The sequence below is a fragment of the Gasterosteus aculeatus genome, chromosome 12, assembly GCF_964276395.1.
Source record: "Gasterosteus aculeatus chromosome 12, fGasAcu3.hap1.1, whole genome shotgun sequence".
NCBI lineage: Eukaryota > Metazoa > Chordata > Actinopteri > Perciformes > Gasterosteidae > Gasterosteus > Gasterosteus aculeatus.
Window position 1 is genome coordinate 16,876,173 of NC_135700.1, and position 18,401 is coordinate 16,894,573.

Genomic DNA, 18,401 nt, shown 5'->3' on the forward strand with positions numbered 1-18,401 from the left:
TCTACAGTGAAAATAGTTCACATTTGACAAACACAGATATCCCCAATAATAAAGGCAGTAGTATAGCAGAAAGTGGAAAAGTGTTTAATATAAAAACAAACAAACACAGACGTCACCAATAATAAAGGAAGTAGTATAACAGAAGGTGGATAATTGTTTAATATAACAACAAGTAGTAATGGAAAAAACAAGCTCCCCATCTGAGCTGACTCTGTACCTTTTGGGTATGATTGTCTTTAAATGTATTTAATCAGGTCAGAAAAGATCTTCTTTAAAAAAGTTCTGAGATTTTCATACACAAGATTGTGTCTTCATGGAGCCATAAGAACTCTTTCACCAAAGAATGGAGGCAATGGCCCACGTAAGATGTGTGATAACAGAATATAATCGATCTATAGGAATTTTCTTTGCACCATGAATGTCACAGGATTATGTGAAGTATTGGTAAAGTGGCTACTCCTTCTTTTCCCCCCACCTCTGTTCCTTGAAAACAGCCTGACGTGGTACAACCATCCTCACAGGCAAACTTTAAACAATAAAATGCATCTTCATAATGAATATATTAAGTAAAATTGATTGGCGTGTACCTTATGTTGAGAAATCAAACTTAAAACAGCATAAAAGCAGGAAAGTGTGTTGTCTTGGTTTACATTTTCCTGTCTTCCATGTCAGTCCTCAAACTACAGGTAGAGGGTAGGAAGCGCATGCAGCCAGTCCGCACATGTTTCTTCCTCGCTCGATCATGAAATATCTGTTGGAATAAAAAAAATTTAAAAAGTTGGCCACGTGATCACTGGAAGCCTTAACAAGTCACCTCAGCAGACACACACTATATTTACCCGTTCACTCCCCAGCTGGTGCCCCACGAGTTCTTCACGATCCAATACGGCGTGCCGTTGTCTTCGGCACCATAACCGACAGCCAGGACCGCGTGATTCACCTTATCCGCCGTGTCCTTACACTCGGTGCTGAACAGACAACGCTGACGCTTTTAGATCAATGGAGTACATGTGTTTTGTAGGGTGAGTGGGCCGCATCCTGCCTATCCGCTGTTACTGTCGATATGTTTTATGCCTCTTTGAGACTCAAAAACGCAGGCTAATATTAGCACTGTTATGAGAGCGAGGACAGAGAGCGGACTGAAATGTATTACAAGCACTCAGAACTGCATGCAGCGCAACAAATGAGCTATTGGATCTTCACAGTGGTTCAAGTTGTGATTTTCTCCCTATTAGGCACGGACATGTTGCAAGCCAGCGGGGCAATACGCTGCGTGATAAACATACTTGGTAGTGGAGTACGTTTCTCGGGTCACTACACAGGCCCGACACTAATGTGGAAGCCAACGGGCCTGCAAAGTGGTAAAACATCCACAAATCAAACAAAAGTCTATAATCAACATTGTGCTCTAATGGGGGAAGCAGATTTCTGTCACATCCCGCCAATCACCATCCACAAGATGTTGTGTATTTAAATGGTTGCCTTGTTGGTTCCACAATCCCTTTTAAAGGTGAAATAACTCTGGGTTACGAGACAAAAAACCCTTCAGTAGTATTACAAACATTTCATTAGTGCAAAAGGGACAGACACAGTCAGTGACAACAATGAATCCCGTGGTGACTTGTTGAAGACAGTAGCTCACCTGGTGTAAACACCTTCTTTGTAGTGCATAAAATCAGCAGTGACCTCAAAGGCAAAGGACACGGGGTTGAGCCGGGCCACAGCATCAACCATGGCCTTTTCATCATACTGTGGGTGGACAAACATACCAACATTTTAATACAGTTAACAGAAAAATGCAGTGAGGAGTCAACGTGATCCAGTGTGTCAGACTGTCTCTTTATGTATTCACAACAAAGTCAAATAATTATAAGAAACTATTTTGTCTATTTGTTTCTTCCTTTTATCGGCTAACCAACGAAGACATGCTTAACTGTACCTGATCTTTGACCTTGTGGTCATTTCTTTAATGTATCTCCACATGTTTACACTTGTTCACTCACGCTTGTTATGTTGACAACATCCAGGACAAAAGCAGCTGCGAGGGAAGACTCGAACTGGCAAGTGTCATCCTGAAAAGAGTAAAAGAGACAAATATCTTACATTGTAAAATTATTTAAAATTGTAAAAATATTAATAAATAATAAAAATACAATGAGAAATTTCTCCAGTAAAGTCCCACATGTCCTTTGTAGGGATAGTCCTCCTCTGTCATGAGGCCATTGTTGTATTTGATGTACTCAAATGCCTGGCTGGGGAGTCCTCTGAAACAAACAAGATATTGTTGTTGCCAAATGCAAATATTCTTCTTGGTGTATAAAAAAACAACTGATGTGCCAACGTGATCTCCAAAACCTGTTCGTAAAAATGTATGCGAAATATTTGATATAGAAATTCGTAACAATACATACTAACTGGCGGTGGTTAACCACGCCCCTTGAGTGGACGTCTCTCCGCCATGTTGGATTTTTTGAGGTTGTTAGGGTTAGTATTGTATTCTTACAATTTAACATTGATTTCTCGTTAAAAATGGAATCATAACACGTTTATTTTACATCGTTAGACTTCACGGAGTGTGTTTACGGGGTGCAGGTCCCCATTCACTTTGAATAGGGTGACGTCATCAGTTGCAGTCCGTATTTATTTAGTTTGTATCACTACGAATTTGTATCTTCAAGATTTTCGTATACATTTTTACGAACAGGTTTTGGAGATCAGGCTGGATGTGCAAACATGTCACTTACCCCATGCAGCCATGATTGTTGAAGTCTTGGGCACAATCTATCAGCTGCTGCTCGGACTGGTAAAGAAAGCAAACGGCATTTTGCGTTCATAGAAAGCAATAATTGTGTACTACTAGTTGGTACTATCAACAAAGAAGGCAAATATCAGATAAAACTCTAAAACGGATTTATTTATTGAGTAAATCTGCTAAACTATCTTTGTGGGAAAGTGCCTCATGGGAAATCTATTGATGATGGATAGCACTGAATAATAAAAAATAAACTCACCAGGGATATTAACTTCCCGGAAGCAATAGCGTTCACCGACTCCAAACAGCCAGTGGTAGAGAAGGTCCAGCAGCTTCCACACGGACCCTGAAGATGCAAACAGGTGATGAATCAACAGAAACTCTGAATTGTTGTGAAGTGAAACAAGGTTTTTTTCAGTGACTATGTATGGAAAGCAACAGCAGGTGAGTTGATGGGAGGGAACCCAGGTGTAACGTAGGGGGCGGAGCTATTTACATTAACAGTTAGTCATTAACTGCTGATTATTAAGAGTTCTGTTTGTCAATTTGAGGTTTTGCACCCGGGACGACCCCAGAGAATGAAAGAGCGCTTGACGCCAGACAGAAAAAGAAGAAGTGTGAAAGAAAGAAAAAGAAAAAATGTGTCTGGTCTTGAGTGAAATCGGGCTTCCAGGGAATCTCAGTTCCTTTTTCAAGCGGGGGAACTCTACCACGTTAAATAGGGGCACGGCGAGCAACTTGACTATTGTTAAAGTTAAAGGGGAACTGATTTTTTGAAGGTCAACGGCATGTGAAAACAGAACAATGTCCTCTGTGTCTCAGTCTTATTTATGCTCATTTCCGCTTTAAGTCCAGTCACATAAATGAATCTTGTAACAGAATGTTGGACTAATGTGACTAATGTCTCCACTTGTTCGGTGCTGACTGTGAAATCAAAACAGTTTTCCTCGTCTGCTTAATACAGCTGTTATAATGGCTACTGAGTTACTACTCATCGTCACTTTCTCATAATGAACTAGCAGGGAAGTGAATGTGTTTCTTTGGATTACTGTCCTGCCGATTCTCCCTCCGGATAGAGGTGCTATCTCTTGTAGGCACCACAGCGAGGATACCTGGTTCTTCACGGGAGTCACGATGTTGCCCCTCTCCCTCCAGTCAACGGACTCGGGTTGAGGACCGGCGCTGCTGTGATGAGCCCCATCGGTAGCAGAGCAGTTCTACAAAAGACCGGAACCAAAAGGTTTTTGCCAAGTAAAGACCGCTGGTGGTGGCTGTGGTCAAATTTATAATTCTTAAGTCTTACCTGAGGCTCGGTCAAGAGAAAGGATTTCCTGAATTCCTCAAATGTCATGCCAGAGAACTGATTCAAGCCCACTAGATTTGAAAATGAAGATCGTTGTGAGGACATGCACGTCTTTCATAATATTATAAAGTGTTTTCAGAAGAGATACGCAGTAATACGCATGAAACGTGTTGTTGAGGAGCTCTACTGTACTTGTGAAGGAGTGATTTCCAGCATTGTGACGATCAATTTTCCTCTTATTTTCCGTGAATGTGCGAAGCCGGTGGTAATACTCCTCGTTATCATAAATGTTGTTGTACTGCAGTCAAACAGAGAAATGTAACAGCATATAGAAGATAAATAAATAGTTTTTACTTTTTAGTAAAGAGATAAAAACCAAACGATTAAAAGACTGAAGTACATTTCAGTAACATTGTTGTTATGTAGGCTAATTACATACCTGTGACATCCACTGTTTGAATTGATATTCCTCTGATAGGGAAAAGAATAAAGCCTTCTTTTAATTAAAACACCTAATCAATATTTCAAACTTTCACGTGGTGTTATAACGGGAAATGCTTCACGGGGCTGTTAAGAACACAATAGAGAAGAGACAGGTGGTGAATCACGTGATATTAGGTAATCAAGCGTTCTGTAAGGGTCATGTAAACTTGCTAAGGCAAACCAGCAGCTAACTAAATACTTATTCCATCGTTGTTCACCAGAGAATAAACATATCTGCATATCTTTTGTAGCCTAGGCATTCATCTTCAACACTTGGTTTTGTCGCCTGCTATCAAATCGGTTTCGATTTGCAGGCTACGTTAACTTTAATCGACGGCGATTCGCACTTTGCAACAAACTAAACTGAACTCAACTGTAAAAAAAACAAAAAACTGCGTGAATGTTTACTCACCTTCGAGTAACACGAACGGAGTTAAATGAACTAAACCAAAAAAGGCTGTTATGATGCACAAAACACCGAGCGCCATGGTTCCTCCCGTCGAGACTCTCCGAAGGCTGTGAGAGAGCGTCACAGGAGCCGGATGGATTTTACGGTAACACCCTCTGCCCTGTGCCCCCCTCTTTATGGTCCCCACTAGGACTGTAGCTTAAAACAAATGTGGAAGCCTTGAAGACACTTCTCCCCCTGAGAAAGAATATATTTATTAACAAGAGGTAATCAGGAAAGAATACACTTTTATACAAAACTGGAAATACTACTCAAGATGTTGAATCAGACTGAAAGATAATTCTCATACCACTGGGTATTGCTCACTGCAAACATTTGATGTGCCTGTTAGAGGGTAAAGATTCATGTGCAAGGGAGGGATATAAATACAGTACACATACTGTTCTAGATATAGATTTGATTTGAACACGTGAAAGTGGTGCATGCCTGCCACTTAAGCTTTAGGTGTTTTTCTATACAAAGCCTGTAAAAAATACCTATAAATATTCCAAGAATAAGCACAATATTACTACTGTATAGTTCCTGCTAACACATTGGAAAAGACAGGATACAGAATGTGTTACACTTATAAGTTTCTTTCAACATTTGCTCTAAGGTATCATACACAGAAAAGTTATTACAGAGTTGAACGATCATAAGGATAACACATTTCAAGGGATATGTTTTTAACACATTGCACATTAGGAAATGCATCAGACTGCCTGTACACAATATCGTACACAGCAAATATTTCTTGCTTCATTGGCAAATTGTAGAACAAAATAGTTTACATACTTTTGTATATAGGCTATTTCATGATTAAGGCAAAACCATAATGCACTGGCCAAAGAGGATTAACCATAAAAACGACGCTCTTTCTTTCTGAGTGAAGCTGGAAATTTAACTTCCTGAAGTGGCTCAATATTGGTTACGTCTGCTACATACTCTGCCCGGTGCTTATACTGTATATACATCATGTTGCCCACCAGGGGAATACGGTGATTATATGCAAAGCATTAAAAACCCATCTCTCCAAACCGAAAACACGTGTCCAACACTTCCGAGTCTCCAACCGCTGTCATTCAGCAGCTGCATAAAACATCACAGCACATGAGGCAACTTTAGCCAACTCAGTACTCCCACTTTTAACTCCCTTCATGTGGCTGAGAAGTTTTCAAAAGTGTCAAACTGTTTTCTTTTTTTTAGTCAAATCAAATTTTTGATAGCTGGTCGGCATCGAGACAGTTGCACTTCCGTGCCGTTCTTTTATGACTTTTACATCAAAGCAAAAAAGTGGGAGTTGACCAACGTGTGTCAAATGTGACCAACATGTATCATGAATGAGCGTCTTATACCATGCTGCACATTCCCAATAGAATATAACTAATTATCTTATTTATATACTCTCGTCTGTTTTCTCTGTGGTGGAAAATAAACGCATCAAAGATTGGCATTTAAGACGAGAAATAACATATAAATACTCTGTGTAACTATATAAATGAAACCTCTCTGGGCTTCTACTTAGTCTCTAATAACGATTATACACTAACGAGTCCATTGAGGAGCACATACTAGAAGGGCAATGCCTACTGTGTCTAATACAAATAATAGTTTATGTACATTATATTATACTGTTTTTGTAGATTCCTCTACACTGGCTGACCGGCTTCATCGTCACCTGGTATGAAAGTTCCACCACCCAATACGATAAAGCAAACACTGACGAGAAAACTGCTCTGCGCATCATCAGGACGGAGATGCCGTCCACGAAGGACCAGTCCAGCCCCCCCAGTGCAGGAGGAAGGCCATCAGGATCATCAGGGATGACTTTACTTTAAAGACTTTAACCTGTTCACAGTTTATTTATATGTATATATAGATATATAAATAAATAAACTGTGAACTGAATATACACAACATATATATATATTTTGCAATTGAAATTGATGTCTGCCCATATTTCATTTTTAATTTTATATATGTTACATTTTCTCTCTAGATTTTGAATTTTACAAACTATTTCATGTTTAGGATTCAAATATTGACTTTCATGATCACTGTTGGAGTGAGATCTAGGAGTTTGATTGAGTTTGCTTCTCTATAACTGTTGTGCACATAAATAAACGGTCAGTTCATCTATAGGGTTGAGAGACTGAGAGAGAGTTCCTCTTCATGATGAAGTTTTGGGCTCAATTCTCAGAGAAGCGTCATACAAGCTCTCCTCATCCAGGGCTGTACTGCTGTCCAGCAAGTACTTTGCAACCTAAACCAACAATGAACACAGAGAAAATGTATAAGAATGATTCCATCTTTATCTCAAACAAATTCCAATATATAATTTTTCTGAACTGACTCTTAAATCAAAAAATAAATAAAACAATATTAAAAAGTACTAAACACACAATAAAACAATACCAGTTAAGATAAACTCGCCTTTGGTTGATAATCAATCTTGTAAGCCGTCTGCTGAAATTGCCGTATTTCTCTGATAATGTGAGATATCTGGAGACAAATAAATTAAAAACATGTTAAGACAGAAACAACATTATGTTCATGCTGTTGTGAGTACTTTTGCACACTGGGGTTCTCTACCATCCTCATCTTGGAAAAGTTAACCAGATTGTCCTCAGTGTAATTGGGGGTTCCCTCCTCGATGAAGGCCAGGTCCGTCAGGTACATTCCAAGGTAGGGAACACAGGGAGGGTCGCAGCTGAGGGCAAGAGGAGCTTCAGTCACAGAGGCACAGTGTCACGGTGTGGGTTATTTCCTCTCTTATTTTGTAGTTTCTGCTTTGTGTCTCCCTGGGTAACTTCACTTCCTGCCTGGTCCTGTCATCCCCTGTGATTATCTGATTGTTTCCACCTGTGTCCAATCACCTTCACCTCCCTAGTGTATTAAAGCAGTGTGTGTCTCTTGTCACTTGTCACGTCATTGTCCATCGTCCCGGATGTGTCTCGTTCCTGCCTGCCTTTTTTGCCCCCTGTTCCTGTGTGTGTTTTTGCCCCTTGGCCTTTTGCTTTGAACATTTTGACTATTAAAGTCTTTTTGGTTTAAAGTCTGCACTTTGAGTCCTGCCTTCCCACGCATCCCTGACACACAGTGCTCAAACCCTAAAGAGGAAAATATAAAACTTCTCTGGCACCAACGCGGGAAAAGCCACAGATACTCACTTCTTCAAAGCTTCTCTCAGGTTTTTGAATCGCCCCTCTGACGACACCAGCTTCTGTAACTTGTCGATAACGGTCTTTGTCTAGAAAATGGACCAAAGAAAAACTGTTATTACCAGCAACCCCAAAGGTGATTGAAATCTTCCTCAGAGTTTTATGAACTGAGGACACTGCTCTTCAAAATAACCACTACCAGCCTCAGTAAGAGCATGTCGTCTTCTAAAAGATCTTTGAAAAATACCACTTTTTCACATTTTTCCAGGTTGAACACTATATTTGAAGCTATTGCCATGGGGCAATTGGCTCAGCTCAGCGTTGGAAATGGGGAATCAACCAACCTGGTTCTGTCCACGGGAAACTAAATTTTCACCTCTAAACCAACAACAAACACATTATACCTGTTTTATTTAAGCTGTATAAAAATCTAAGACTCTAAAACTTCCTGTAGTCTTGGCTGGTTGACAGAACTCCAGGAAGTCACTGACCCTCAGAAAGCCTTGTATTTAGTGTTCAAAGTGTGGTGATGCTCTTTTCATCAGACGCTCGGCAAGAGTGAAAAATACAAATATTCCCCAGAATGGTGAAGCGGTCCTTTAGGGCCGGCTGAACCTTATAACTAATTATTTATCTAAATCTTACACACAGTCACCTTCCCTGCTGGGAAGCAATGTCCAAATTGTCTGATACCTGCTTGGAGACCTTGAGCCAGGTCTTCTTGAGGCGGAAGATGGAGCTGCGATTGAGAGAGGATGTGATCTCCAGCATGGCGTTGTAGTTGTGGAGGCAGCGACAGATGTCGGCCACCGCCACCCACTTCTCAATAACGCCCACTCGCAGGTTGACGTCGTCCCACTGAAGGATCTCTGTGGCGATCTTGTTGCTGACCTGACAAAAAGGAGAAAACCGTCAATAAACTAACCGTCAATCAATCCATCCATCCATCCATCCATTGATCTATATCTATATATCTACCCACATCTATCTTCCTATCTATACATACATCCATCTATCAATAAAGCAGTTGGAGGCATACCACCAGGTAAAAAGAATATTCTCTGATCTAAATATGAGCAAAGTGAGATGTTTGTACAATAACATTCATTTTCAAATCTATCATTCGTTCCATCTAACTATCCAGCTATCTGTCTATCTACAATACAACACTAGGGTAAAAACATACATCGTTGAAATGCTTGGTTGTCTTCATAATGTAGGGAGTTCTCTCGTTCTTGTCGTTCTTCATCCATCCTTGACCAAAGAACTCCCTGTAGAAGAAAATCGACAATGAAAAACACACCAACATTTGCTACGTGAGCTTCCCTTCACTCCCACACTCAGCCTTTATCCTTTTTCGTCCCACAGACCAAGTGCCTGTGATTGTGCATTCCTGTGTACTCACTCGTATGGGATGACCTTGAAGACCAGGTGGTCCAGCAGGGTGAGTTGCTCAGCTATCTCCAGGGCAGAATGGCTCTCAAACGGCTCAGTCTTACAGTCCTCCGAGGCCTGAGACAAAAACACACAAACGGTGAAAAGCATTATCACAATTAGAGTCCAAATTCTTTTGACATGATGTTTTGACTGAAAGGGGCTTTTCATTTCACTCACCATCTGTATGATCTCCTCCAGTGTGACCTGGTTGTCTCCAGGGTCCTCCTGAGTGAGAGTCCTACATGCAAAATCATAGAAGTGTCATTCTTTAAGTTTCAGTTTGGGTTACAGCCCCTTTAAGCGTTCGTAATTTTTAGCTGCAGTAGGTCATTAGCTCAACACTGCAGTGTACAATGAGATGTGTCATATGTGACCTTGTGCCATGGAGCGACAATAACAGAAGAACCAACCTGATGATGTTAGCAGCTGCCTTTCTTTCCTGTGTCAGGAGCTCCGGGTCATGCATCACCTCCTCCAGGAAGCCGATTACCCGCATCTTCATCTCGGTGTTGAGCTCAAAGTCCTGAGGACCAACACAGGAACAACAAGCAGAGTCATCACCGAAGTTTGTTTTTTCCAATTACAAATACACAAAAGACATATTGAAACCCACAAAAACAGTCATAGGGGGAAAGGTGCACTCTACCTGCGAGTGTTTGGAGACCCAGTGACGCAGAACATTCAGGACTCTGTTCGTGGCAGCTCTTCTGATAACAAACTCTTTGTCCCCATTCCTCTGGTCGGTTGGAAAACCTGGAACACGGTAAACATTTATTCTCCGAGAGAAATTAAACACTATAACTATAACTCCAAATACAGAAGAATTGCATCAACATTTATTTTTATTTATTTTTTTGTATTCCCTAAAATTCTTCCATTGAAGTAGCATCGCCTCACACGACTGACCTGCGCTGGCGAGCGACATGCGGCGGTACTTCTCCTTGGTTGGTGTGCCTTCGTTGGCACCGGCGGTGGCAATGGCAAAGGCCGATGCAGCGGAAAGGGCACTGCGGTTACTGTCCAGCTCACGGCAAGATGACACCACCATGCCAACGTTGAAAGAAAACAGGGAAAATTCTGCAGGATGGAGAAGAAAAAAGATTTTTTAATAAGCTAGAAACCCTTAACTGCTCTTCACTATTTTTATTCAACAGTTGGGCAGTTTTTATTTAAGAAAAACCCAATTAATTAGCAGTCCTATATTTGTCAGCGAGAGTCACCAGTTGATCTTGTCAGGTCGCCACCCTCAGGAGGCGTCGGTGTGTTGGCACCAACCAGCACTCGAGGGGGCCGGACGTCAGCACGGAGGTGAGAGCAGGGCCCAGCTGCGTCTCATCCACAATCACCCACGTGTTGCTGCCTTCCAATCAGGGGAGGTATTTAGGAGCGGCCCCGAAGCCTCTTCCCCGCCGGATTGTTAGTCTTGTTTGTGAGTCAGACCGACAACTCAGGTCGAAGAACAGCAAGAAGTCAGAGGCCGCTGTTCTAAAACTAACCAGTGTCCTGTCTTCCTCTTTTCACCCAGGCACCTGAACGGGCCGCATGGCCCACGCACCTCCCCGGGAATCCCGCTCACTGTTTTTCCCCCACCTCTGGAATCCGGGACCGCCGTCACCACCCCGTCACCTCCTAGTCCGGTGCCTCCTTTTCACGAATAAAATACATGGTGACTAACAAATCTGCGTTTGGGTCTTTTCCAGTGGAGGCAATACGTGACAGAACAATCCGGCCAAAGACATGGACCCAGCAGATCTACAATCTGTCCGCGGGGCCGTCACCAATCAAGGAGCCCTGCTAGATCAACACAGCCTAGCACTTCAGGAGATCATGAAGGGACTACAGGAGCTCTCAACCAGTGTCGCCGGGATACAACACCGACTCAGCGCCCCGGTTGGTCCTCCGGCTCCGGCTCCAGATCCTGCTCAAACACCGCCAGTGCCAGTCCCTCCCTACCATCGGGAGCCACAGGTTCCTACCCCGGAGAGGTACGATGGCGACCTCGGCAGCTGTCGAGCCTTCCTACTACAATGTGGGTTGGTCTTCGACCAACAACCAACTTCATTCGCCACGGACGGGTCAAAGATTGCTTTTGTGATTGGACTGCTACGTGGAAAAGCCTTAGAGTGGGCCTCAGCGGTATGGGAGACAGAGTAATGTGGCAAGTACCTACCCAATGTTCACCTCAGAGATGCGTAAATTATTTGACCACCCAGTGCGTGGTAGAGACGCATCCAAGAGACTACACGCGCTGCGGCAAGGTACCCGAGGCGTCGCAGACTACGCCATTGAGTTCCGGACGCTAGCCGTTGAAAGCGGATGGAACGATGAGGCCTTAGAATCTGTTTTTTATAACGGATTAAGTAGCCAGATCAAGGACGAATTGGTTTCATACCCTGAACCAGAGACTTTAGAGGATCTGGTTCAATTGGCGATTCGGGTAGATAACCGATGCCGGGAGCGACAGAGAGAAAGGAGGCGCAGCGAGTCACCCCTCCCCCGAAGGGTAGCAACCTCATATTCTGTTGGAGGGGGACCTCCCAGGTACAACGCCAGATCACCAGCGGGGACCAACAATGAAGAGAGGCCCGAGCATGAGCCCATGCAACTAGGCCGATATCACCTTGACGAAGAGGAGCGGCGGCGCCGGTTTGACAACAACAGCTGTCTTTTCTGCGGGCTACAAGGACACTACCGTTCCTCCTGTCCTCGGCGCTCATCAAACAGGAGGGCTCGCTAGATGTGGAGAGAATACTAGCGAGCCAAGTACCCATATCTCCCAACCCCCGGCCCAGAGCACCACTGCACGCCACGCTCTCAACAAAAGGTCAGTCTTTTCGATTTCAAGTTTTAATCGATTCTGGGGCAGACGACAGTTTTATTGATGCTGATGTGGTGAGACAACTGGGCCTCAACACCACTCCTCTGGAGGGGGCTGTTGAGGCTGCTACTCTTGACGGCAGGCTGCTGGCCAGGATCACCAGCCGAACCGAGCCCGTTAAGCTATTTATTTCAGGTAACCACCAGGAAGAGATCAGCCTGTTAATTATTTCCTCCCCTAAGATTCCGATCGTTCTAGGACTTACGTGGTTGGTTAAACACAATCCGGTAATCGACTGGCCAGAGGCTAGGATAACCAACTGGAGTAAGTTTTGTCATGCTCATTGCCTGCGGTCTGCAAGTCCGAGACTAGAGAACAGCCAGGGATCCACCCAATGCGCGGCTGACCTATCCCTCGTCCCCACTGACTACCATGACCTGGGGGAGGTTTTCAGTAAGAATCGGGCCTCATCACTTCCACCTCACCGCCCGTACGACTGCGCGATTGAATTAAAGTCTGGTTCCACGTTCCCCAGTAGTCGTCTGTACAGCATCTCTAAACCGGAACGGGTAGCCATGGAGAAATACATTAAGGAGTCGCTCGCCGCCGAGCTCATCCGTCCCTCTTCGTCTCCATTGGGAGCAGGGTTTTTTTTTGTCACCAAGAAGGACGGTTCCCTCCGGCCATGTATTGACTATCGCGGTTTAAACGAGATAACCATCAAGAATAAGTATCCGTTACCACTCATGAACGAGGCCTTTGATGCACTTCAAGGGTCCACAATCTTCACTAAGTTAGACTTGCGTAATGCATACCACTTGGTGAGAATTCGTAAGGGAGACGAGTGGTTGACAGGATTTAACACACCGTTGGGGCATTTTGAATATCAAGTCATGCCGTTTGGATTGACTAATGCCCCAGCGGTATTTCAGGGGCTGGTTAACGACGTGCTCAGAGACATGTTGGGACGTTTCGTATTTGTGTATCTTGATGACATCCTCATATTTTCTAGAGACCCCACCGAACACATTCAACATGTCCGCCTGGTGCTACAACGTCTCCTGGAGAACAAATTATATGCCAAAGCGGAGAAATGTGAATTTCATGCCGACACTGTTTTATTCCTGGGCTACGTCATTTCTGAGGGACAGGTGAGGATGGATCCAGCTAAGGTGGAGGCAGTACTTGGATGGCCTAGGCCCGACACGAGAAAGCAACCTCAGAGGTTCTTAGGGTTTGCTAACTTTTACCGACGGTTTATTCGGGATTACAGTAGTGTCGCCGCTCCCCTTACTGCACTTACCTCCTGTAGCAAACCCTACGTGTGGACCCCAGAAGCAGAGGGGGCGTTTGGGGAACTCAAGAGGCGGTTCACGTCTGCTCCCATCCTTGCCCAACCTGATCCGTGCCGGCAGTTTGTTGTCGAGGTGGATGCCTCTGACGTGGGGCTGGGAGCGGTGTTATCCCAACGCACCGCGACGGACGGTAAGCTCCACCCCTGTGCTTACTTGTCGCGTCGGTTGTCCCCGGCCGAGCGCAATTACGATGTGGGCAACCGTGAGCTACTGGCCGTCAAGGTCGCCCTAGAGGAATGGCGTCATTGGTTGGAGGGTGCGGAACTACCGTTTGTGGTTTGGACAGATCACAAGAATCTCGAGTACATCCGGTCAGCGAAACGCCTCAACTCACGTCAAGCCAGGTGGGCCCTGTTTTTTGGACGTTTTTCCTTCTCCCTGACTTACAGACCTGGATCACGTAACACCAAACCAGACGCCCTATCTAGAGTGTTTTCCAGAGAGGAGGAGGGGCGAGAGCCGGACACCATCGTCCCCAAACACTGCTTGGTCGGGGCAGCCCTGTGGAGAATAGAAGACGAGGTAACCTCTGCCCTCAGAGTCAACCCGGGGCCAGGTAATGGGCCTCCGGGCCGGCTATTTGTGCCAGATAATGTGAGAACTAATGTCCTGCAGTGGGCTCATGGCTCAAGGCTGACGTGCCATCCCGGAGTGGCTCGGACCATGGCATTTCTAAGGAGACGGTTCTGGTGGCCAACCATGGCTGACGACACAAAGGGATACGTCGCAGCTTGCCAAGTGTGCGCACAAAATAAGGTATCTAATAGACCTAGCGTCGGATTTTTACGCCCCCTGCCCATACCACGACGCCCATGGTCTCATTTGGCACTGGACTTCGTGACCGGACTACCCCCGTCAGAAGGTAACACAGTTGTACTCACCGTGGTTGATCGTTTCAGCAAGTATGCCCATTTCGTTCCACTCCCCAAGCTCCCGTCAGCAAAGGAGACGGCCTCTATCCTTGTCAAGGAGGTGTTTCGCATACATGGGTTGCCTTGTGACCTGGTCTCGGACCGGGGGCCCCAATTTTCCTCGGCTGTCTGGAGAGCCTTCAGTAGGGCCATTGGGGCCACAGTCAGTCTGTGCTCGGGATACCATCCACAGACCAATGGTCAGGCAGAGAGAGCTAACCAGAAACTGGAGATATCTCTTCGATGTCTAGTGTCTGCTAATCCCGGGTCCTGGGCCTCCCAAATCTACTGGGCAGAATATGCGCACAACACCTTGCCCTCTTCCGCAACAGGTATGTCCCCTTTTCAATGTTTGTACGGCAATCAACCTCCCCTTTTCCCATCCCAGGAGAGAGACATCGCCGTGCCCTCCGTACACAGTCACATCCGTCGCTGTCACCGAACCTGGCATCGAGTCCGCGCGGCCTTGCTCCGCTCCTCTGAGCATTACCAACGGCATGCCAACCGCCACCGGACGGCCGCCCCGACCTACAAAGTAGGTGACAAGGTCTGGCTGTCCACTAAAGACCTTCCACTGAGGACGGAGTCTAGAAAACTGTCTCAGAGATTCATTGGCCCGTTCGTAATTGAAGGGGTCATCAACCCGGTTGCGGTCCGATTGAAGTTACCTAGGTCCCTTCGTGTTCACCCCACTTTCCACGTGTCCCGTCTTAAACCGGTCCTCCTCAGCCCCCTCCTGCCCCCTCCCCCGCGACCCCCCCCACCACGGATCATTGACGGTGCTCCGGCTTACACAGTGCGTAGGATTCTGGACTCCAGACGCCGGGGCCGGGGAACCCAATACCTAGTGGATTGGGAGGGTTTTGGTCCAGAGGAGCGGTGCTGGATTCCCCGCCGCCAGATCCTGGACGCCGTCATGGTGAGGGACTACCATCGCCGTCGGCCAGACAGGCCTGGTGGGGTGTCTGGAGACACCCGTCGGAGAGGGGGTACTGTCAGGTCGCCACCCTCAGGAGGCGTCGGTGTGTTGGCACCAACCAGCACTCGAGGGGGCCGGACGTCAGCACGGAGGTGAGAGCAGGGCCCAGCTGCGTCTCATCCACAATCACCCACCTGTTGCTGCCTTCCAATCAGGGGAGGTATTTAGGAGCGGCCCCGAAGCCTCTTCCCCGCCGGATTGTTAGTCTTGTTTGTGAGTCAGACCGACAACTCAGGTCGAAGAACAGCAAGAAGTCAGAGGCCGCTGTTCTAAAACTAACCAGTGTCCTGTCTTCCTCTTTTCACCCAGGCACCTGAACGGGCCGCATGGCCCACGCACCTCCCCGGGAATCCCGCTCACTGTTTTTCCCCCACCTCTGGAATCCGGGACCGCCGTCACCACCCCGTCACCTCCTAGTCCGGTGCCTCCTTTTCACGAATAAAATACATGGTGACTAACAAATCTGCGTTTGGGTCTTTTCCAGTGGAGGCAATACGTGACAGATCTGTGGAAGGTTATTTCTGAAAGGTGCTGTGAAAGTACTATTTGTAGCTACTGAAGCTCAGTTGTTGACCAGTGGAGGGCAACCGAGAGCCAAAACAAACCCAGTACAGTATGTCCTTCAGCTTCGTGGCACTGACGGCGTACACACCACTGTATCTGCATCCCTGCCACCCCCCCCTCCACTCCCCCACTTCCTCCCTCCCTCCCTGCCTTCCTCCGTTCAGCCGGGGGCGGTATAGAAGAACATGCACATCGTTGCTAAGGTACAAGGTTTCCTTCCACCTACTCACACAAGGCACTGGCTTCCCTTGTATGCAGCACCGTGGGAAGAGAACACGCTGGGGATGGATTGTGCCTCACTACCTACGGGGTGGATGCTCCCTCTCTGTGCGGCACGGGGAGGGCCAGCAGGCTGTGGGTGGGTTTTTTTCATCAAGACCTTATTTGGTTGTAGCTACGCTTGTCAAATTCCGAAAAAGAAGAAAAAGTTCCCCATACAGCCCACCGCTGCGGTGTTTATTTAACTCTGCGAGTTACTCTTCTCATCTCGACATTCCTGCACTTCTCACACGTACGATCTCACTTTGCTGAATGGTAAAAATGCATCAGATGTTAAAAAAACACAAAGAGACCTTTTGTTGCTTTTGATATTATTGATTGACAGAGAGGTTTGCTTACTAACAACACGTTGTGCTTTTACTGCCAGTGTAGATGTTTCCCCCTATTCACGGCTTTTATGCTAAACTTAGCAGTGTCTTTTTTTTGTGAAATCAATCTTATATCTCTTATATATTTCTCTGCAAGAAAGCCAACACTTTGTCAGGAAATATCCTGCCTTGGCGCGTGGACATGAATGGCAGCTGGTTTTACGGATGCTTACGGGTCTTACAAGTACTGCTCCACTGCAGTTGCTCTTTTTAAAACGGATTGTATTTCAGTTTAACTGCTCATTTCACATTATCAGGTTTTCTGACTAGTTGAATCATCAGCAAGCTGGAATTTCAAGTGCTCATAGAGGAAGTGACTTTAGAATAGAATGACCGTTTGTTCTTCACATTACTAATTATATAGTTATTGAAATTAGCTATTATTATTGATTTTATTTTGCCATTATTCAAATTTACCAAGACACTCCACTGGCACTAAGCGCTTAGCTAGTGTAGCACCTTTTGAATTCTTACCAAGTTACATAATAATCTTGCCAACTTGTTTGTTTTTGAACCGGTGGGTCAAAAGTAGATGAAACAATGCTGCGGACATGGAACCTCTTCAGAGCGCAGAGACAAAGTATACTGCACCAGAGTTTTTCGACTTGACGTTCTTGGGCGTTGATGGTGATTTGGGAGGAGACATTTCTGCTTCGGCTTCCTCACTCTGTCTCGGCTCCTGATCACATTCTTCTCTCACAGATGCTTCTGGGAAGACAAAAATGTTTCACAATCAAGAAAAGAAAGGCAGTAGAGGATGAGACGTGCATAAAACTTAAATAAAATGTTATGTTTAAAAATAAACATACATAGAAGACCGTTTTTTAATCTCACGTTTGACATGCAACATATATTATAAATGAGATAGAAAGTCACAGTTACTATAGTACGAGTAGAGGACGCATACAAGAAATGAGCATGGCTGTGGGCTGGTGAAAATGCTTCTACACTTCACATGAACCTCATTAAAACGGAGCAAAAATCCCACGGACAGTGATCCTGACCTTGCTTGTTAGGGACAGACTCCTCCGCCTTGCCTTCGGCTTTGGTCTCTCCCTCATCGGGGATTTTGCCGGCCACGTTGCCGGCCACATAGAGCTTGTTGATGTCGAGGGTGGTCTTACTGAAGGGCGATATGGTGGAGTGCACGCTTGTGTAGCCATTGGGAGAACAGCTGAGTGCAGCCAGGTCCAGGGCTTTGCCCCCTGTGATGATGGGGATGTTGAGCGAAAGCTTGCGACGGCGGTTGGGCGAGGACGACTTGGTGATGGAGAGCGGAGGAGGGGAGGAGAATTTGCGGCTGACGCGTGGCGACGTGGGTGGCTCGCCGTAGAGGAGTTTGTTGTTCTGGCTGCTGGCGAAGAAAAGCTCCAAAGAACTGCAGAAAAAAAAAGACAGGGAATATTAAGAAGAGCATCTTTTTCACAACTGCGACTATAACTTTGGTTAATTATCTCCGGTGACCTGGAAAGAATTTGCTGTAAAGGAGGTTCATGGTGCACTCAGTGTCAGTACATGGAAGCAGAGAGGGAACATATTAACC

The 18,401-nt window shown here is 45.6% G+C and overlaps 2 protein-coding genes and 1 long non-coding RNA gene across 4 annotated transcripts in view; 1 reads left to right on the forward strand and 2 right to left on the reverse strand.

Annotated features, from left to right (window-relative positions):
• Positions 1-61: 61 nt before the first annotated feature.
• On the reverse strand, positions 62-5,107 carry ctsh (cathepsin H). Its single transcript, XM_040196539.2, has 12 exons — positions 4,951-5,107; positions 4,495-4,526; positions 4,248-4,353; positions 4,056-4,126; positions 3,865-3,969; positions 3,012-3,098; positions 2,745-2,800; positions 2,183-2,264; positions 2,004-2,072; positions 1,643-1,749; positions 840-968; positions 62-751 (listed from the first exon to the last, which is right to left on the reverse strand). Exons 1-12 carry the CDS (start codon positions 5,024-5,026, stop codon positions 676-678), a joined length of 996 nt encoding a protein of 331 aa, XP_040052473.1. The 5' UTR covers positions 5,027-5,107; the 3' UTR covers positions 62-675.
• Positions 5,108-5,179: 72 nt separating this feature from the next.
• The window catches only part of LOC120831208 (ras-specific guanine nucleotide-releasing factor 1), a 28,546-nt gene continuing 15,324 nt past the window's right edge, over positions 5,180-18,401 (reverse strand). The window contains exons 15-27 of one of the 2 annotated variants that reach the window (XM_078085510.1): positions 17,863-18,236; positions 17,450-17,563; positions 10,491-10,661; positions 10,231-10,337; positions 9,995-10,107; positions 9,762-9,822; positions 9,553-9,659; positions 9,334-9,418; positions 8,841-9,038; positions 8,157-8,236; positions 7,579-7,696; positions 7,420-7,488; positions 5,180-7,249 (exon numbers count right to left, since the gene is read on the reverse strand). In XM_078085510.1, coding sequence (XP_077941636.1) covers positions 7,157-7,249; positions 7,420-7,488; positions 7,579-7,696; positions 8,157-8,236; positions 8,841-9,038; positions 9,334-9,418; positions 9,553-9,659; positions 9,762-9,822; positions 9,995-10,107; positions 10,231-10,337; positions 10,491-10,661; positions 17,450-17,563; positions 17,863-18,236 — 1,690 coding nt within the window. In that variant the 3' untranslated portion in view covers positions 5,180-7,156. Of the gene's footprint in view, positions 7,250-7,419; positions 7,489-7,578; positions 7,697-8,156; positions 8,237-8,840; positions 9,039-9,333; positions 9,419-9,552; positions 9,660-9,761; positions 9,823-9,994; positions 10,108-10,230; positions 10,338-10,490; positions 10,662-17,449; positions 17,567-17,862; positions 18,237-18,401 lie in introns of both variants that reach the window. The other variant, XM_078085509.1, reaches the window with a different exon arrangement.
• Positions 15,746-16,109, forward strand: LOC144385342 (uncharacterized). Its single transcript, XR_013451589.1, has 2 exons — positions 15,746-15,860; positions 15,957-16,109. It is a non-coding gene; the product is annotated as an uncharacterized LOC144385342 (long non-coding RNA).

Excerpts from the sequence above, each read along its gene's own strand:
- ctsh (XM_040196539.2), bottom strand. The coding sequence starts at position 5,026 with ATGGCGCTCGGTGTTTTGTGCATCATAACAGCCTTTTTTGGTTTAGTT. Across the intron at positions 2,801-3,011 it reads CCGGGAAGTTAATATCCCTG|TCCGAGCAGCAGCTGATAGA; the intron begins GTGAGTTTATTT and ends TTTCTTTACCAG. Across the intron at positions 2,073-2,182 it reads ACTATCCCTACAAAGGACAT|GATGACACTTGCCAGTTCGA; the intron begins GTGGGACTTTAC and ends TACTCTTTTCAG.